Source organism: Ailuropoda melanoleuca, chromosome 17 (assembly GCF_002007445.2).
Source record: "Ailuropoda melanoleuca isolate Jingjing chromosome 17, ASM200744v2, whole genome shotgun sequence".
Lineage (NCBI taxonomy): Eukaryota > Metazoa > Chordata > Mammalia > Carnivora > Ursidae > Ailuropoda > Ailuropoda melanoleuca.
In genome coordinates this window covers 27620440-27640455 of record NC_048234.1, presented here as the reverse complement: position 1 = coordinate 27640455, position 20016 = coordinate 27620440, and the positions used below count along the sequence as shown (strand labels likewise).

The window sequence follows — 20016 nt, the reverse complement described above, 5'->3', positions numbered from 1 at the left end:
TTTTAAACTCCAAAACAGTTCTACCGTATCCGCTCGTCATAACCTGTCAAGGTTGACAGTGAGAATGCTTTCACTTAATAAAAGATATGACAGTCCTTTGTACATCGAAAGACATCATTCTGATGTGCAAATGGCCTGTGAGGCAAGTTACAAAATAAAGATCGTATTTTTAGTTGACCTTCCTAAAACATAGGTTTCCTCGCTATGAACTACTGGATTTGGTAAGATAGTATTTTTAAAAGTAGCAACAAGTTGTATTCTAAATAGACCCAATAATGACAAAATAAAATCAGCTCCTCAGAGGGGCTTTACATTAATTTGTTTCACACTTAACATGCGGTTGTGGGATCATTAATGTTTCACTATTAGACCCTGGCGTCAGAGGATATAAAAGTATAAAAAGCCTTCAAATAATCTACAAAGCAGAAATAGACTTCCAGTATTTGATAAAGGAAGGCTCTGCAAAACAGGCAGATGCCTTTGAGGATCAAGAGTTAAGATACGAAAAAATATAGAGTATATATATACACACACACTATATTATATAGTATATATAATATGTAAATATACTATATATTCTATATATTCCAAGACATACATATACATATATATAATATATAGTATATATACCATATATACAACTGTATATGCTATAATATATAATATACTATATATTATATAGCATATATATTATATATATTAGCGTTTCCTAGCAATCCACTTTGCAAAAGCAAATTGTTGAGTTAGACCCAGACTGTGGACTTCTCTGACACCAGGCTGCGGTGCTTTACGCAATAATGATCTTTGAGGGTTTTCTATAAGTGATACACTGTCCAACAGCTGACCTACCAGATCATGCCTTGGTTGAAGATCAGAGCGAGGACATTGCCGCTGATGTCGAATTCAGTGTATGAGGGCTACAGAGGACACAGATATTCACTGGATTAACATATCAGCTGGTGAAAATTGAAAGCCACATGTTTCATCATTCTGCATAGGAATGGCTAAGCTCTCAACTGCTTCCTCGCAGCAGAGTAATCGATATAATAAATAATTAGCGATAAATAAAATAATAAAGCACTCTTTCTAACATAGCAATTCTCATTTTCTAAAGAAGTCATTCAATGTTTGAAAGTGTGGACCAGCGGACTCTCCTTACATGGCTGGGGAAAGCGAAAATTGGAGCAATGTTTTAGAAAACCGTTTGACCATCTAGATTAAAAGCTTAAAAAAATCTCATTCTCTTTAACCCTGTGAGTCTACCTCTAGGAATTTGCTTTAACAAATTGATCTTACATGCTGACAAATTTTAACGTAGATGAAACCACCTAAATGTCCCATATTGGTTAAGTAAATATAGTATATCTATGCTATAATATATATCACACCTATTACAATCACTGTTTGAAGAAAATTTGCATACACAGAGAAAACTGGGACTTAATGTTAAACAACAAATATATAAAATTAGACAGTCATTATTTTTATCAAAGGAATGTGAAATTATGCATAAGGAAAAGACTTGAAAATGACCAACAAAAATAGGTGTTATTAGGTAGGTGATGGATTATGACTTTGGTTTTCTTCCTTACGCTTGCATATTTTAAAATATTTTTCAAGAAAATGTGAATTTCTTTTAAGATAAAATAAATATAGAGAAATACGGTACAAGTTTGAGAAGTTATTCAACATAATAGCCAGCGTTTGTCTCCTAGATAATACCATCCCGCTTAGGCTGTTTGTTTGGGCAGAGGGGCCACCAGTAGGAACTGAAGTGGGCGTCTGTCCCAGGGTGGCCTGTCCAAAGGCTTCCTGGTGACACACCAGGCAGCCTCGAAGGAAAGCTTCTGTCAATGGGAGTAATGCTATTTAGCAACCACAATGGAACTGGCTCCTGGGTAAGTTGAGATAGAAAACAATCAGTCAGGAAACTGACTAACTGGTACGTTCACAAGAGAAAAGGAGAAAAGCAAAAAAATGTGGACGGAGAGCATCAAGACCACAAAAGAGAGACCAAAAGGGTGGTAGGTCCCTAATCCTGTCCCAGATCCTGGCATCTGCAGGTGAGGCTTCAGACCATATGGATCCTTGTAATAACTCCCTCCCAACACTCCTACACACACACAATGAGATGACCTGAAAGTGTTGCTGTTCTCAAACACAAGAACCACCCCCCACCAAAAAAAAAAAAAAAAGTGTAAGAAGATGGAACAGTTCTCTCGTTTGGAGAACCAGAGACAAAACCTTCACAGCCTTTGGATTCTTTACCTCAAGAGTTCTTGAAGTCATCATTTTACCAAAAGGCAGCAGTACATTTGGGAATGATATGGGTCATGTGCCTTGTATGCAGCAAGAATGGTTAAATAACAAGATAAAATGATGAGATGATACTTGATGAAAGGATACTTAGTAGGCCTGTTGTATTAAGCAGGACAAAGGTGACCTAGATGATATACATCGTATTTTGCTGGTTTTCCGATTATCTAGAAGACTAATGTTCACAAGATGAGAAGAGGTATGGCTGGCAGTTTTTTTCTAAAATCAACAATGTGAAAGCAATGTGTGCCTTGTGGAGAAAAATAAACTGCTTCTAATCTCTAGAAACGTTAACTCGAGTCTTTCTCCTACCACGGGAGGGCTTTGCTCTGGACCACCTCTTCTCTTCCCCTGAAGCCTTGTGAGCTCACAGAACACATATGACAAATGCTCAGTTGGGTGGCCTGTGCCATCTGTGGCCTTGGAACAGCTCTTCTCTGTGTCAGATCAAGAATCAAACCCTCATCTTTGGCCTCTTTAGAATGGTGCCATTATTTAACGCACCAACCTATGTAAAAATTTTTTAAAGATCAACCTTTTAAAAGTATATTTTCTTTACTGTCACAAACATACAAGCTTCTTAAAAGCCATTTGAGATATTTTTATAACTAGGTGACTAGAAAAACACCAAAGACACACTGGGAACCCTTGTTCTCATACTGTGTTTGCAGTAGGGGCAGCCTGAGGAATATACTTTTTTTTAAGATTTCATTTATTAATTTGTCAAGAAGGGGGAGCATCAGGCAGAGGGAGCTCAGGGAGCCTGACAAGGGACGCAATCCCAGGATCCTGGGATCATGACCTGAGCTGAAGGCAGACGCTCAGCTGACTGAGCCACTCAGGTGTCCCAGGAATATAGTTTTTGATGCACAAATGGATCTGATGCAGAAAATGGGTATAGGGCATCCTTAGTGTACCAAATGGGTTTGTGGTCCAGACACTTGTCTGGAATTCACACCTGAGTATTAGACTTTGCCTTGCCATGTCCTGGTTGGGTGAGCTGGGCCAGTTGCTTATCTTGTCAGGCCTCAGTTTCCTCACAGATCAACTGAGGAAATGAATTAGGTCAGTTGTCACACTATGGCCCATGAGTCAAATCTGGACCACCACCTGTTTTTGTAAATAAAGATTTACTAGAATATAGCTGCAATCATTTGTTTATATATGCTCTGTGGCTGTTTGGCACTAAAACAGTAAAGTTTAATGGTTTACACAGAGACCCTTTGGCCTGCTGAACGCAAAACCCCTTGTTCTCTACACTTTACTCACAGTACTTCCGACACACATGTGTGAGTTTCCCTCCCGTACCAAACAATGCCCCAGTTCTCTGTGGACCTGAGCTGGATGCCCTACCATTTAACTCAGTTCTCATACTGACTATCCAGGACTCAGTCCCTCAAGACTGTCCCACTTCAGACACCAATCACAAGTTTGGGGTGTAACCTATGCTGAGTGACTGGCTATACATCAAAAAATCCTACGATTCCCTCTACAGGTTTGATAATTTGCTAGAATAGTTCACAGAACCCCAGAAAACAGTTCATTTACTAGGCTACTGATTTATTAACAAGAAAAAAATTCCAAGACAGAAATGGACAGATGGAAGAGATGGACAGATGTCCTTTCCCAGCACACCACCCTCCCAGCAACTCAACATGTTCAGCGACCTGTAGCTCTCCAAAGCCCATAGGTCAGGGAGGCTTATGGAGACTTCATCAGGAAGCATGGTCAATTACTAACTCAATCTCCAGCCCCTCTCCCCTCCCCGGAGGATGGGGAAATGGCGCTGAAAGTCTCAAGCTTCTAATCATGGCTCGCCCTTTCTGGAGACCATCCCCCATCCTGAAGCTATCCAGGAGCCACCAAGCATTGCTTCATTAAAATGAGCAATGTCCCTATCACCCAGGAAAACCCAAGGAATGTAGGGGCTCTGTATCAGAAACCAGGGCCAAAGACCAAATATTAGAACAAAAGATGATTCTAGCACCTGTATTGCTTAAGGAGTAATAAGAAGGCTTAGGAGCTCTGGCCAGGAGCTGGAAATGGAAACCAAAATATATATTTCTTATTGTATCATAATATCATACCTGCAGAAGTGAAACAGCTTACTATCCAGCCCTTTACAAAGAAAGTCTGCCAACTTCTGAACTAGATCATTTCTAAAATCCTTTTCTAATCTAAAATCTGTAATTGGTTGAAAAACTAGGCCCAGTTATTAAAGAATTGCTTTTCTGTAAACACTTCAGAAATGCAATTGAATACAGTATGACTTAATCTCAGAAAATCTCCCTCTAAAAATCAAAGAGAAGTAGGAAGGCAAATACATACACACACACACACTATAAAAGTCAATGCTCATTCTTTTAGAGATGGATTTAGTAAAAACATATGACATTATACTGTATTTTAAAGTTTTAAAAGCAATACTTTACTAATACAAGTGTAAATCATTTTGCAATACATTTGCTTAATTGCCTCTAAAACATAAAAAAGGCTTGAAAGTTAATGAGGCTTGTGAAAAAATAGGTTTTCTTGAAAACTGAGAAATGAAATGATTCAAATGGGATGCATATAGCAAAGTCACTCAGGGTCGCTCATCCCTAATAAGCTTTTTAGGCACCAGCAAAAGAAGATCCCATTTGGATATAGGCTGAGGTCTATAATAACTTACTAATAGTCAAGGCATTGAAAATTATCTTTTTTATTTCTGGACCTTTGTTTGTGGTGGGTAAGAGTCAGTCATCTACCCACAGGGAAGTCAGAAGGTTGTCGTTGGACTGAAATGCCCAGGAAAACCCATCCGCTCTCTGCAAGTTTCGTTATTTGGGAAAGATCATTAACCTATGGATATCTTGAAATATCTCAGAGAGAATTCTGTCACTGCAACATCCTGTCTGAGACACAAATCTCATTCCCCACACCTGAAATGACTCTGGGTCAATGGTTCTCAAGCGCGGTCCCCAAAGGAGAAGCAGCAGCATCACCTAGGAACTTCTTAGAAAAGTAAATTTTCTGGTACCTGCCCCAGCTCCCATGGAATCAGAAAGGCTGTTTTCACATGCCGTCAGGGGATTCTGGTCTACTCTCAGATTTGAGAACCACTGATCTAGGACAAATCCTAGCCTCATCCACTAGGATGACTCAGCGACTAGGGCTTTGCACTTTACCCCTTGTTGCCTGCAGACAGATTCTGACCAATATTCAAGTGAAACTTCAAATCCAGACTGTGCTGTCCCTTTCCCCAGGTTGTCAACCCTTCATGGGCTACTCAAGACTTCTTCCTGACCCTTTAGCATAGCATCTTCCTGGACTGCTAAATAATATCTCATTCCCAGCTGGAGAACATCCGTTCATTTCTAATTCTCTATCACAGCCCCTCCTGTAACTCCATTCTATAGCAAGTGACCTGTCTAATCTTGGCAGTGCTTTGAGTTACAAATGCCATAGATTGGCTCATGAATTAGTCATGATTTGACAGGGTCCTTGAAATTTCTAGGGTTAAGCATTACCGTGAAAATTCAACATGACAGAAATCTGGTTGATGGCTTTGAAGTCGATTAGACATGACTTTGAGTCCTAGCTTCACCAGTGACCACCTATATGTTTTTGAACAAATTATCAAACATCCTCTAAGCCTCAGTTTACTGTAAAGCAGGAAAAAATAGTACTTACCTCATAGCGTTGCTGCTATGAATACATGGAATAATATATATGAAGTATTTTGTAGAAGTTCTGACATATAATAAACACTATGTAAAAATATAATATAATATAATATAAAATCTACTCTTATGGTCTGTCAGTCATTTGCTCTTATTTATGGATAATCTTGAGCCCCTTCAAGAGATCACAGGGAAATCTCTTACATTTTCCATTTATATAAATTTTAAAAAGACCACCTTAAAAATGTAACTTTAAACAAGATGCTAAGGTTTTGGTTTTTTTTTTTAAAGATTTTATTTATTTAGTTGACTGAGATAGAGACAGCCAGCGAGAGAGAGAACACAAGCAGGGAGAGTGGGAGAGGAAGAAGCAGGATCATAGTGGAGGAGCCTGATATGGGGCTCGATCCCATAACGCCGGGATCACGCCCTGAGCCGAAGGCAGACGCTTAACAACTGCACCACCCAGGCGCCCCAAGATGCTAAGGTTTTAATTTGGTTGAACATACGCTAATCCCATGCTATATATTCAATTCTATTTCTTCTTAGATATCTGTTATCTATTTTATCAATAAATGGCAAAGATAGTGTCAACCACAAATTACGCTGAAAGTGAAGGCGTTCTGTGTTGAGCTACTGCAGGAAACCCAAAGTTTACAAGAGGCTTTAGAGCAGTTATGCCGAATCTGGGTGGTTAAAATCCCTCCTGGGAGAAACCATTCCATTCCCGATGAGTCAGTGAACACTTCAGAAGCACTGAGAACTGTCTGCAATGCTTGGAGAAGCCTTAGGAGAGATTAACTTACATTCCATGGTCTAACAGCCTGTTCCCTAGCCAGTGATTTCCCCACCTCGGTCCATCTTTATAGGTTTGTTGTGATAATACTTTCGCCATAAATTTACAGCTGGAAAAATCTACAGGGTCACTTCTAATGTAATGTACTCTGATACAACCGCATATAATTCAGCATGTTTAACATAATGGCTGTGTCCAGAAGGACACTTCACGGCCCTTGTTTATTCCCTAGCTACACAAACTGAGGCAACTCACTTCAATTCACGAGCCCTCAATTTTTCAGATGTGAAATAAAGGATGCATGATTGATTAGGTCAAAATTCCACCCAATGTTAATATTCCGTGGGTCGCTGACTCTGATGCTAGAGTCTGCAGAGTTTAGTTTTTACAAAAGCTGTTGTAAGAAAAATGAACGGATTTTTAAAAAAGGTATGTTCTCTAGGAATGAGCAATTCAACTTAGAGAAATTTCTCATAAGGAAATAATCTGTGCATATCACTATGATTTATGTGTGAAGATATTTAACTACATGGATATAAATAAATGTAACCACAATATTTATTATGATAATTAAAAATCAGATAAAGTTTTACTGACAGCCAATAAAAATTAAATTAATTATAGTTTGTTCGTTTGTAGACTATCACACAGTCATTTAAAACTGTCATAAAAGAACATTTAATGGGGTGCTTGGGTGGTTCAGTCAGTGAAGTGTCTGCCTTCAGCTCATTCAGGTCATGATTCCAGGGTCCTGGGATCGAGCCCCACATCGGGCTCCCTATTCGACAGGAGTCTGCTTCTCCCTCTCCCTCTGCCACCCCCCGCTCTTGCTCTTTCTCTCTCTCTCAAATAAATAAATAAAATCTTTAAAAAAATAAAATAAATTACTAAAAAAAAAAAGAACAGTTAACATAGGGAAATGGTCACAGGTGAGAAAAGCAGGTGGCTGGTCATTAAATATATACTTTTTAATTAAAGTTTTATTATATATTTATAAAAATCTAGAATATTATATAAAAATCCATCACACTTGTTTATTTACACATAAATAAACATTAATACTATACGATTCCAATAATCCAAATAAGTAATGCCATAAATGGTGAGATCATTTGTGATTTTTATTTTCATATTTAACTTACACTGGATTTTCTGGATGTTTTATAAGGAACCGGTAGTATTTTGGGAACTAAAAAAAAAAATTATTATTATTTTTTTTGGTGGAGGAAATGGACACAGTTCTTTCTTTGATTTCTGAAAGGCATCTCAAAAGTATCTTCTCTGCCTATCTCAGGTTCTCCTTTACTTAGTGACAGGTACTTTCTGGACTCATATTTTCAAATAGAATGTCCAAGAGAGTATCAGAGAAACATTCTCCTCAGCCTCTTCTCTCTGACAGCCCCAGCGGACATTTCTGCATCTCCGCCTGCACTCTGCTCATACTTGGCACTTGCTGGGCCCTGTCTTACGTTGGTCCCTCCACCAGGAATCCTTGCTTCAATGCATCTTTGAAATCCTGATCCTTTCCCGAGACTGGCTCAAGTGCCTCTTCCTCTAACATGTCTTTGGGTCTTTGCATTTCTGATCGATCTCTCTCTCTCTCTCTTTCTCCCTTCCTTTCCCTCCTTCCCTTCTTCCTTCCCTCCCTCCACCTCCAAAGTCATGTAGCCATTGGTTTCTCCTTTGGCGTTTACATTTTCTGCTCTGTATTGATAAGGAGAGCGTGTGCAGGATTAAAGGGCTATAAAAAGTGTGAGAAACTAGTGGATGAATATTCCATCTGTACAGGGCAGTGGTTTCTCACTCCAACCAATTTCTCTCGAGTGGGAATATGGATCGAATGTTGCCAGCCCTTCCTATCTCAAGAAAAGCAAGAAATCCCTATTGTTTAAGATGTAAAATTTCCAGTTTTAAAATACAAGCTTGTTAAAAACAAAACAAACAAATAAACAAAAAAACGAACACACTCTGCAAAGAAAGAAAAATATATCAGCAAGCTGAATCTAGACGGTAAGCCCAAGTCTGCAACCTCTCCTGAGGCTGACAGCTTTTACATCTCTGTATCCCCTCATCACCTGGCACAGAGCTTTGCTCTTACTGATTCACACTTAGTAGGCACTCAACTGTGTCGGCTATCTCCCGGATGGGCCAGTGGTAATAGGTTCTGTGTCAGAGCTCCACCATGCACCCTTTACTGTTTAAAATTTGTTTTGATGCTGAGCTGCTTTCTGCAGAGCCTTCCAAAAGTAACATGGAAGAAAATTCTCTGTGATCTAAAACAGGAACTTGTCTTTTTTTCCTGTACTTTGTACTAACCCAGGAGCACTGTCAGCACTCAATAAATAATAAATGACAGTCATTTAATTACAGTTATTATGCATCCGGGTCATGTTTTATTGACTTCGTATTTGAAGCAAAGTTTTCTAGCACTTAGGAAGTGAGCGGTAAGGGATAAAAGGCAAGCATAAGCCAGGCGAGGGCCTCAGAAAGAAATGGCAATTTTTATGTCTGCCTCAGAAGAGCTGAATCAGACAAGGAAAATAGAAATGAAACCCAGCCAGCTGAATGCCTCATAGCAGGGTTGGGAAAGCTGCGCAAGAGCTTCCTGAATCCATAGCATTACCTCACTGGCGCTCACCAAAGAGCATTATCCAACCACTCTTGGCTCGTCCCCCACGGGCACTTTCGGTGAGGGTGACAGAGATGACCTAATCAAAGGTATGATCTCAAAGTCAGATAGCCAGGCTGAGGATCCAGCCTGATGTCTTGAAAACAGTTCTGAGCACAGGACTTGTCCAGAGACTAGAGGGCACGGGATGGGGATAGGTTGGCAGTAAAGAATACCCCTTCCCTAGTGAGGAGAGAAACGTCATTGGCTTGAGATTACTAAGCCAGGATGGATTCCCTGGGCACATCCCCGGAAGCAGAGAGAATTCTATCAATAGATGGTGTTGCCCGGATGGTGCTAGAATGTAGAGGTTTAACACAGAAGCAGACAGACAACATATAATGCCCACCATGGGACAAGCATAGTTCCAAGCATAGAGGTCAAGGCTTTCTGTTTCCATAGGGCTTTCATTCTAATGGAGGGAGATTGATTAGAAGCATGTTTTTCAAAGGAAATGTCAGATATTATACAGCATAGGAAGAAAGTCAAGCAGGGTGTTGAAGTAAAGAGTCTGGTAGGCTGCCTTACATGGGAAGGTCGGGGGAGAGCTTGAAGGAGGCAACATATTAGTGGAGTCCTTAATGACAAGAAGGCATCAGCCATGCCAAATGCTAGGAGTCTGCACCCCTACGGGAAAAACAGCTAGAGCCAACGCAAGGGGCATCTTGTGCTGGAGCATAAGAAAGAATTCCAACATTTATGGACTTTACAAAGCAAGAACAAAAGTGGTAGAAGATGAGCTCAGACAGGAAGAAAGGGAAAAAAAAAAAAACAAAAAAAAAACCAGATCCTATAAGGTATCAAAGGCCTTGGAAAGGGATTTGGAATTCATGCTAAGTACTTATTAGCCATTGGAGGATTTTAAGCAAATGATTACTGTCAACCCTTCAGGTCATAGTTCCCAAGACGACTGTTACAGTTGGTCAGCTGGCAAGGTGGGAGACCGCAGAGTGATGTGTGCCCTGTTGCTTCCCTTGAACTTTGGGGGGTTGCGGCAGGGACCAAGGGTTGTGAGCAGAGGGTGAACTGGGAATGAAGTCAACATCAGTGGGGCTCTGAGAAACCTGTGTTCTTGCTGTGGGAAAGGAAGTCAACGTGCCAGAGTTCAGGTCCACCACTTGTCAGACACCTATCAGCACCCTGGGCCTTCCTCGAAACTTCCACAGGTCCCTGCTGTGTCTCTGCTGAGCTCTCATTAGCCTGGGAGCTTTATGAAACAAGCACCACATGTACAGGATCCATTTATCACCCACTGCACTGCAAGTAACTGTCCAGGAGTCTGTTTAGTAGAATTCAAAGGAATTAATAGAATGTGCAGTTGATACTACCCATCTTGCCTGGCTTCTAGAAATGTCAGCAGGCTTCATGGGAAAGGGGCTGGCTATGGGTCCCAGATCAACTGAGTTCACCATATTCATGGACAGGTGAGGTCCACTGCTTTAGCCATCCTGTGCTCACTTTACTAGAATATCGTAAACCATGACACTCAAGTCTGACACCCTTCTGAATTCAAACTGTACTCACTGGTCTTCACTTAGTAACACCTAACAGGTGGTCCCACCTCCTAAATTCTCCTTCTGGCATAGTGTGTGCAAATGATAAACCACAAAGGAATAATCTGACAAGAGAAAATGAGCATCATACTTACATATCCATATTCCAAATCCCAGCACCAGCAATAATTGCAAAACCTCACAAAACATGCCCGGAGAAAGTCCCCAACAAGGATGGTGACGTAAGTGGTCAGAACATCAGAAACGGTCAGCCGCACAAATTCCTGTCGAGATATTATCCAGATTAAAAACGAGCATCTCTCCCTTCAAAAGGCCCTAGTGTCAGCATCAAATTTGTTATGCTTCTGAATAGTCTTAGCTTAAAAACTGCATTAATAGTGAAAAAGCAGTGAGGCGTATCTAGCAAGTGAAGAATGTTTCACCCTTATTAGTCTAAAAGTAATTATCTCCACTTCCAAAACCACTGTATCAAAAGTCTTCTTACCAAGAAACTTTTATAGGCATGACACAAGAAACAAAACTAGGAATATATTGACCACACATAAATTTAAAACGTCAATCTGGCAAACAGCAATGTTTGTAAAGTTAAAAGATGAACTTTGAAAAGTACTGGCAGCATCCGTGATACAGGATTAGTGTTTCTTTTTTTTTTCTTTTTTAAAAGATTTTATTTATTTATTCAACAGAGATAGAGACATCCAGCAAGAGAGGGAACACAAGCAGGGGGAGTGGGAGAGGAAGAATCAGACTCCCAGCAGAGGAGCCTGATGTGGGGCTCGATCCCATAACGCCGGGATCACGCCCTGAGCCGAAAGCAGACGCTTAACCGCTATGCCACCCAGGCGCCCCAGGATTAGTTTTTCTAACACATTAAAAATGTTTATAAATCAGCCTGACAATAGATGGACAATGCAATAAGGAAAGAAGTTGGCAAATGGCACAAATAAGAAATTCACAGAAGGAAATATGCGGTCAATTAAAATGTTGAAAAACACTGAAACCCCACACACAAAAGTGCAAATTAAAACAATGAGTTGTTGCCTCACAAAAGGATAAATCTTTAACAATCCAGGCTTCTCCTTATTGGTGAGTGTGGTGAAGAAGCACCTGCCATGAACTGATGGGGGAATGTCGACCCCCGACAACATCTAGCGGGAATTTGTGGAAATCCACCACCACAACCACTCCATGAGTCAAGGATGTCCCTGTATGGTATTAACACCCCACTTGATGACAGCAGAGAAACTCTGAAGGTAAAGAGAATATGCATACAGCTGTTGAGATGCTGTCAGGTAACAGCTGCATGCAGAACAGCTGGAGTAAAAGGTGGGCCAAGAGAGTGTGAGGTTCCTGCATAATCTGAAAGCTTCTGTATAATCTGGCTCCTGTCTAGCTCTCCATATTCTTCTGGTATTGCTCATCCCTCTTCTCTTTCAGACCCTCAATCTCCATACTTCCTCAGGCCACAGGGCCTTTGCATGTGTCTTCACTCCACTCAATCATTGTTACTTCACCTCCTGACTCAGTTTATACCAACGAATACACACGCCTACAGCATCACTGGTTTAGGAAAGTTTCACTCATCTGGCTGACAAAGGCAAGCATCCCTGTAAAATTTTTCAGATTCCATCCATTTCATTCTTGTAATGATTGATTATCACAGTAAATTTGCAAATTTTGCATAATGACTTAATTAATGGCTTTGATTCCCCCCCCCCCAAGAAATTGTAGTTTTCACAAGAGCAAGGAACTAGCCCACCTTTGTGCCTATTGGACCTCTAGTACCCAGCATGATGCCTGCCACTCAGCTTGCACNAAGAAATTGTAGTTTTCACAAGAACAAGGAACTAGCCCACCTTTGTGCCTATTGGACCTCTAGTACCCAGCATGATGCCTGCCACTCAGCTTGCACTCAATAAATACGGAATGAATGGTTGAATGATAGTAAATTTCTGCAGTTATTTCTGGCCTTAACTTCTCTCTTCCTGTTCGCATTTTTTTTCATTCCCCAGGCAACTTGAGTTCAGATTCTAATAATTAATATCAATTAGAGGTAGGAAATGAAGGATATTTTTGGCTTCCAACACCATGTCAGAAGGGCTTCCTCAGGTAAGAGAAAATTTCAGAGTGGTTTTAAAGTCCCCCACATCTTCCTAAACATCTTCATCCCAGTGCTTGAAATCCTATTTTTTCCTAAGCAGTGGTCTGTCCTATAAAACACCAGAGGAAGATTGAAGCATTATACGGAAACATAAGAAGATTTATTCACAAACCACAAGGACACAATGCTTCATAAGAAAGAGTGACAGTGGCCCAGCCCACCTCAGGAGCAGCAATCCCAGTTCCTAGTGTGCTTTCAGGATGGGAGCACGGTCTCCACACAGGCCCCCTGTGGAGCGCCGCACTCCACGCTTCACAGCTTTCCACTCAGGACAGTTAGTTAAAATGCCTGGGCAGCTTTGATCAGTACACGTAAGAGTCATTAGCAGGTAACAGGCACACGACAGGCAAAAGCATCACAAAGGACGACAGACTCTAGAAGTTCCCTGGCAGGAGTTTGGAGAGTATGTGTTGATGCTCATTAGGTCTCTAAAGGGACAATTTGGCATAATGGACAAGGATGCAAACTCTAATCAGACCATGTGGGTTAAATGTGGGCTCCTGTCATTGACTTCCTTTAAGAGCTTGAGCAAATTATTGTAGCTTTTTAGGTGACAGCCTCCTCATCTATAAAATAGAGATAGTTAGATAACTTATCTCAAAGGGTTAATTTAAAAATTCAAGGAAACAGTGCTGGGCGCATTATAGGCATTCAATAAATGTTAGCCACTGTTGTTCTGTTCAGCTGTTGGCTGCTTTTTCCTTCCCCAAAATGCAGACCTCGGTATATAGCTTTAAATAGCAATCTCCCGAGGGTGGCTTTGCTGTCTACCAAATACCACTGGAGCTGGGACTAAGCGGCTGCATCTTTAGATTCCCTGGAGGGATAAAGGAGCCACCAAATGATCTCATATACAGACTCAAAGAGATGCTTGAGGGGCGCCTGGGTGGCACAGCGGTTAAGCGTCTGCCTTCGGCTCAGGGCGTGATCCCGGCGTTATGGGATCGAGCCCCACATCGGGCTCCTCCGCTGTGAGGCTGCTTCTTCCTCTCCCACTCCCCCTGCTTGTGTTNTAGATTCCCTGGAGGGATAAAGGAGCCACCAAATGATCTCATATTCAGACTCAAAGAGATGCTTGAGTCCTGTATCATCCTTGAGGAAACAAAGCAGAGGGCATCCATGGAGGAGAAGAGGAAACAAAAAAACAAAACAACAACAAAAAAAAAACAAAGAGATGCTTGAGTCCTGTATCATCCTTGAGGAAACAAAGCAGAGGGCATCCATGGAGGAGAAGAGGAAACTTCTGGAATGTTCTTATGGAACAATGAATGTTTGGGGTGTGTCCCCAACAGGACATGCACAGCAGATGACTTTATTGTTTCTCCTGGAATCACTTTTTTTTTTAAGATTTTATTTATTTTATTTTAGAGAGAGAGAGTGCACACACACGTGCATGAGTGGGATGAAGGGCGAAGGGCAAGAGAGAGAATCTCAAGCAGACTCCATCCTGAGTGCAGAGCCTGACTCAGGGCTTGATCTCACCACCCAGAGATCATGACCTGAGCTGAAATCAAGAGTTGGACCCTTAACTGACTGAGCCACCCAGGCGTCCCTAGAGTACGTGTTTTTTTAATAGTTAAATGAAATGTTTCTAGGTGCATGGATATAGATATTGATCTCTTAAAGATCAGACTTTCCAGTACGCAGGGGTTTTATGTCCCCTGTGTTCTCTTTGTCCCCAGGGACTCTATCTCCCTCATCAACATTCTGTTCAGAACCAAAACGTCCGGGCCAGCTCCTGCAGAATTTCCCACAGGCACTGAATGCCCCCTTAGGGAAAGGAAAGTGGAAGAGAAGGGGGCAGTAAGGACAGATGATGAAGCAAGGAAAAGCACGGAAGATGGGTTTTTTTTTTTAAGGACAACAAGCAACAAGGTCCCAAGAAGAATTAAATAAGTGACTTTTCCTTTAAGTCAGTATGCATGGGACCAACATAATCCGCATAATCAGAGACATAAGTATCCTCCTCAATTGCATTGCAATTCCTATCTAATCAATCCCTTTCGCTTCCCCAGAAGTGAGCAGCCTCAACCTTATCCTTGACAGTCCGTTCTACCAAGAGTGTTAAAGTGTAGGTTTCATAGACCACCTGCCAGTCTGCATTCTAGGACATAAAGAAGAGAACATCTCAAACTTTTTGAGTTTGTGAAAAAAATTTTTTTCTCCAATTTTTCATTTCTTTCCACTTTAGCTGAGGACTCAAGGAGCAGCCTAGATGTGATAAGACTTGTGTGAAACAACATGACCAGACTTCACTTCAAGGACCCCTGAAACTCAGAAACCTATGTACTCCTGTGCATTCAATTCAACACGAATTTATTTTCTCACAGTTCTGGAGATCAGAAGTCTAGAATCAAGGTGTAGGCATCAAGGAGGAAGCCCAGTCCCCACCTTGTTCAGCTTCTGGAAGCCGGAAGTGCTCCTGGGATCACAGCCCCTCTTCGTCCATCTATAAATCACATCTTTCCAAACTGGTTCCACTGTCACATCTGGTTTTTCTGACCTTGACTCTTTTGTCCCTACATGTGATCTCATTAGGTCCATCCACATAATCCAGGATAATTTTTCTTCACTTAATCCCATCAGCAAAGTCCATGTTACCATGTAAGGTAACATAGAGGGATTCCAGGGATTAGGACACGGATATCTTTGAAGGACCATTACCCCATCTACCATACCTCTCTCCTAAGCAAAGGCAGCCTTCGCTTCATTTCATTTATTATTTAATATATGATATGTTCTCTAAACATGTACAGAATGTGCATGCCTGAAAATTGAGTATTTAATAATACGTAACTGGAAAGGGAGATGCTTATCTGGCCCCCTGAAAGCACAAAAATAAAGTAAAATAAAATCCTTAATCATACCACACTTTTTGGACATGTGTCTAGCATCACATACATTGTTCTCATTTTTTCCCCACAATTAAAATCACAGTTGGTCGGCTTAAGTCTGATGAGCATCTAATCCCACATGAGGGCATCTAATGATATCCACATCTGTTTAAATTGCATCCATTTTATAAGACTAACACGAAACTTTAATTTTTCCTTTTAGATTACAAAAAATAAGTACACAGCAAAAGATTATTCAAATAATTCCACAAGACCACATTACTTCTGAGACTGATTGTTGTCCAACAGGCAGGCAGATACATAATGACATATTTAAAAGCATCCAGTCCTCATAGATGAACCCAAGTCCAAAATCAGTTTATGAAATGCACAGTTGCAATGTCAATTCTAATGAGATCAAATTAAAGGCTTTTCAAAATAAAAATTGGATCTGTATAGAAATAAGAGATGTGAAATAGTTTATTGTTGTTTTTGCTTAATTTGGCTTCTCTTATTGGACAGAAAGCCATATGAAACATTCTCTCTTTTCTCTGGTAAAATACCACTAGTCTTGGTCTGGGACCATTTACATAATCATCATGAAAACTGCTAACCTAAAATAGTTATTTCCTTGAACATTTAAGGGACAATTATTTGACAAAAATTGACACTGCTGAAATTAGTATTAGTGTGTGCTCCCCAAAGAATCTTATTTTTTTAATGGAAAACTGGTAATAATAGGTAGAGTTCCATTTAAATATTCACTGGAGCCTGTATCTAAAACTAGGTGCTTTATTATAACACAAATAGAAGATGAACCTCTCCTCACACCATTTAAAAATATCCTTTCTTTATACACAGCTGTAAAAAAGGTGTAAAGGTAGTACTTACCTCAATAGATGGAGTGAGGACAGAGGACTGCATGAGAGACTATATATGAAATTCATAGCCAGCACCATAGTAAGCCTTCAATAAATCTTTGGTATTTTTTATGAAGCAATAAAAAAAAATAGGCCACGCTTATGAAAGACATAATTGATTCTGCTCTTTTTTAATCCATTTATTGTCATACACTTCTGTTGGTGACATTACCTGCCCCACCATTGTTTCCCAGCAGGGTCCTCGAGGTACATCTGCAGGGTGCACAAAGAAAGGTGGCCCAGTGCTATTTCCAGTGAGTGATGCATTGTAGGCCTTGATCATGTTGGCTTCCCAGAGGGTAATATTGGCCTTTACCAGCTTCTCCTCTTCAATCTAGGATGCAAAGTGATGAAAGCAAAGGTGGAGACAGCACAGATTTCAAAGGTGTTTCTAGCAATCTGGAGACTGGGAATTAACAACACACTGATGCCAAAAACAATCCAGATACAAGACTTACCTTGTTGTTAATCTCATCCATCAAGGCAAGAATAAATACATACAAGTTGCCTAAAAGTAGAGCAAAAATGCGCCCCAGTAGCCATTTCAGAGCGATGAGGGGATGGTAGTCTTCCAATTCAGCAAATAAGTCAAACAATGTTGGACAGAACATCCCCAGGAGGGACATGACCATGTTCATCTATAGGGAGACGCAAGGAATTAACTAAGTTAATGGTATTTAAAAAATAATTGCTTTCTTCCAAGGATTTTGCAAGATTTCAGCTAGATTTCCTTCATCTTTTAGAAGACTAAAGAAGATTATCTCGTGCACTTTTAAAATTTGATTTTAATAAAACAACAAAGAAAATATTCAACTCCCATTCTCGAGGTGTGCTTGTATATGAGCTTGTGTATATGCAAGTAATAATAGTCTGTTTTCTAGTATAATGAGGGAAGTAATTTACATCATTCTCTCTCCAAAGAACACATATTGTTCTACATGGGAACTGATTCTGATATGGTGATACACTTTGCAACAAGATTTCCAAAGGAAAAGGAAAATGATCTGCTTGAGGAATGAGGTCCAAACTGGAAATACTAATTTGACAATTACCAACATATGGGCTAGTTCAATCAGTTGGAATAAAGTCCCTAAGTCCCTAAGATGGACTCAGGACTAAACACTGACTTCTGGGGAATACACCCTATTAGGGGCAAAAAAAAAAAAAAAGAAAAGAAAAAGGGAATGGTTTTATCAAAGAAAACAGGACATTCAGAGAAACAAAAGGAGAGCACAAGGCATGATGTTATCAAAGCCAAGGTAGGAAAGTTCCAGGAATGAAGGACGGGGGCTGTGGGAGGGGGGAGAATATGAAAGGTAGCAAATGTATGGTCCATATCTCCTGTCTGGCACCTTTATAATTATAATATTAGGCTGAATTAAGTCAGGAGAAAAAATCAAGTGCATATATTACTTTTGTGATGGGGAAAAAGCCCCCTTAAATGAAAAAAGATCTTGGGTAGCCCTGGCAAGGGCCTTTCTTAAATATCTGGTTCAAACTGTCACCACTAAACATTTCCTGTTGCCATTTAATGATTCTATGTTTTGAATGATTATAACTACCAGACTGTATTGAGAAAATAATTGTCAGTATAGTTTTTCTGATTTTTATTAAGAACATTATATGAGCATGACCAAGAGGAGATAAAAATCAGCATGGCATAATATAAAATCAGCACGATATAATTTCAGCCTAAGGTAAAAACCTGGCAGATCCTGTGTAATCTTTTCTAAGCTAAATTTAAATTCCGTTTCATCAAATGTATGAAGTTATTCATGAATCCCCATTACTACCTTTGTTCGCCTTTAGGACTCAGGGTCCCCTAAAATGGGTGTTAAACAGACTCTTACATAGAACGACCCTTCTACCTAATGAAAATCAACTACCCACCCTTTACTCTGGTTCATTTATACAAAAATATGATCAATATGAACCATGGACCAACGTGGCATGATAATTTTGCCTATTATAGCAATTATCACAACTATAAGAAGAAACTTTGACAACAAACTTGATAAATGTTTTCAGGTTCTCCTCTGTTTTAAATAAATAAAATCCCTCTACCTAATGACATTTTATAGGTTTCCATGAAATGTCTGTGCTGTTATAGTCTCTTAAATGTATGATCTCCCATCTCTAGTATTACCACGTCTGAAATACCTAGAATGTTTTCCTTTGGAGCCTTTTGTTGTAAATAGGTTGTATTTTGTCCAAGATATTTCTAGAAAAATGAACCATGGACCAACGTGGCATGATAATTTTGCCTATTATAGCAATTATCACAACTATAAGAAGAAACTTTGACAACAAACTTGATAAATGTTTTCAGGTTCTCCTCTGTTTTAAATAAATAAAATCCCTCTACCTAATGACATTTTATAGGTTTCCATGAAATGTCTGTGCTGTTATAGTCTCTTAAATGTATGATCTCCCATCTCTAGTATTACCACGTCTGAAATACCTAGAATGTTTTCCTTTGGAGCCTTTTGTTGTAAATAGGTTGTATTTTGTCCAAGATATTTCTAGAAAATTCTGTGCTTTTAAGGACTTTCTGAATCTTTTTGGTCTACAAGGCTCTGCAGAAGTTTCAGTGTGGCGGTCTACACTTCCCCCAGCCTCAATCTATACATACTTTGAAAATGACGAAGTTTAAAATGATGCCACACTGTATGCCAGGACGTATTATGAAAGGGAACAGGCCCTAGCAACAACACATAATGATTTCCTTATTCTAAATATCTGCATTTCCTTTTTCTCAATATCTGACCTCCTTCCTCTGACCTGCTCAGTGGGCACATGTCCTGAAGACATATCACAATCATATTTAATTCCAGGCAAAGAGCTGGCCTTCCTCATTTCACTATCTCTTGGAGGGGGAGGAAATAAGGCAAGGGGAGGAGAAAGTGGAAAGTGTGCAGCGAGGCTGCTAGGGAGAAACAGAGAGAATCCCAGACTTGCCAACAGTGGAGGAGATAATCTGAATGTATCCCGTGAGATAAACATAGGAACCAAAGATTCTAACATTGCTGCTTCAAAGAATTCGGGCAACAACTGGATCTTTCAGTGACAGGCACAGAATCTACAGAGAAAGAAACATAGAATCATGGAAGGAGTGTTGGCCTTGAAATCAAGATTCCCAGGTTTT

The 20016-nt window shown here is 40.1% G+C and overlaps 1 protein-coding gene across 1 annotated transcript in view; it reads right to left on the bottom strand.

The window, feature by feature from the left end:
• Positions 1-20016, bottom strand: part of TMC1 (transmembrane channel like 1) — a 355988-nt gene that overhangs the window by 18523 nt on the left and 317449 nt on the right. Inside the window, exons 18-21 of the mRNA XM_034647338.1 lie at positions 17330-17509; positions 17044-17205; positions 11091-11219; positions 850-917 (exon numbers count right to left, since the gene is read on the bottom strand). Coding sequence (XP_034503229.1) covers positions 850-917; positions 11091-11219; positions 17044-17205; positions 17330-17509 — 539 coding nt within the window. The remainder of the gene's footprint in view (positions 1-849; positions 918-11090; positions 11220-17043; positions 17206-17329; positions 17510-20016) is intronic.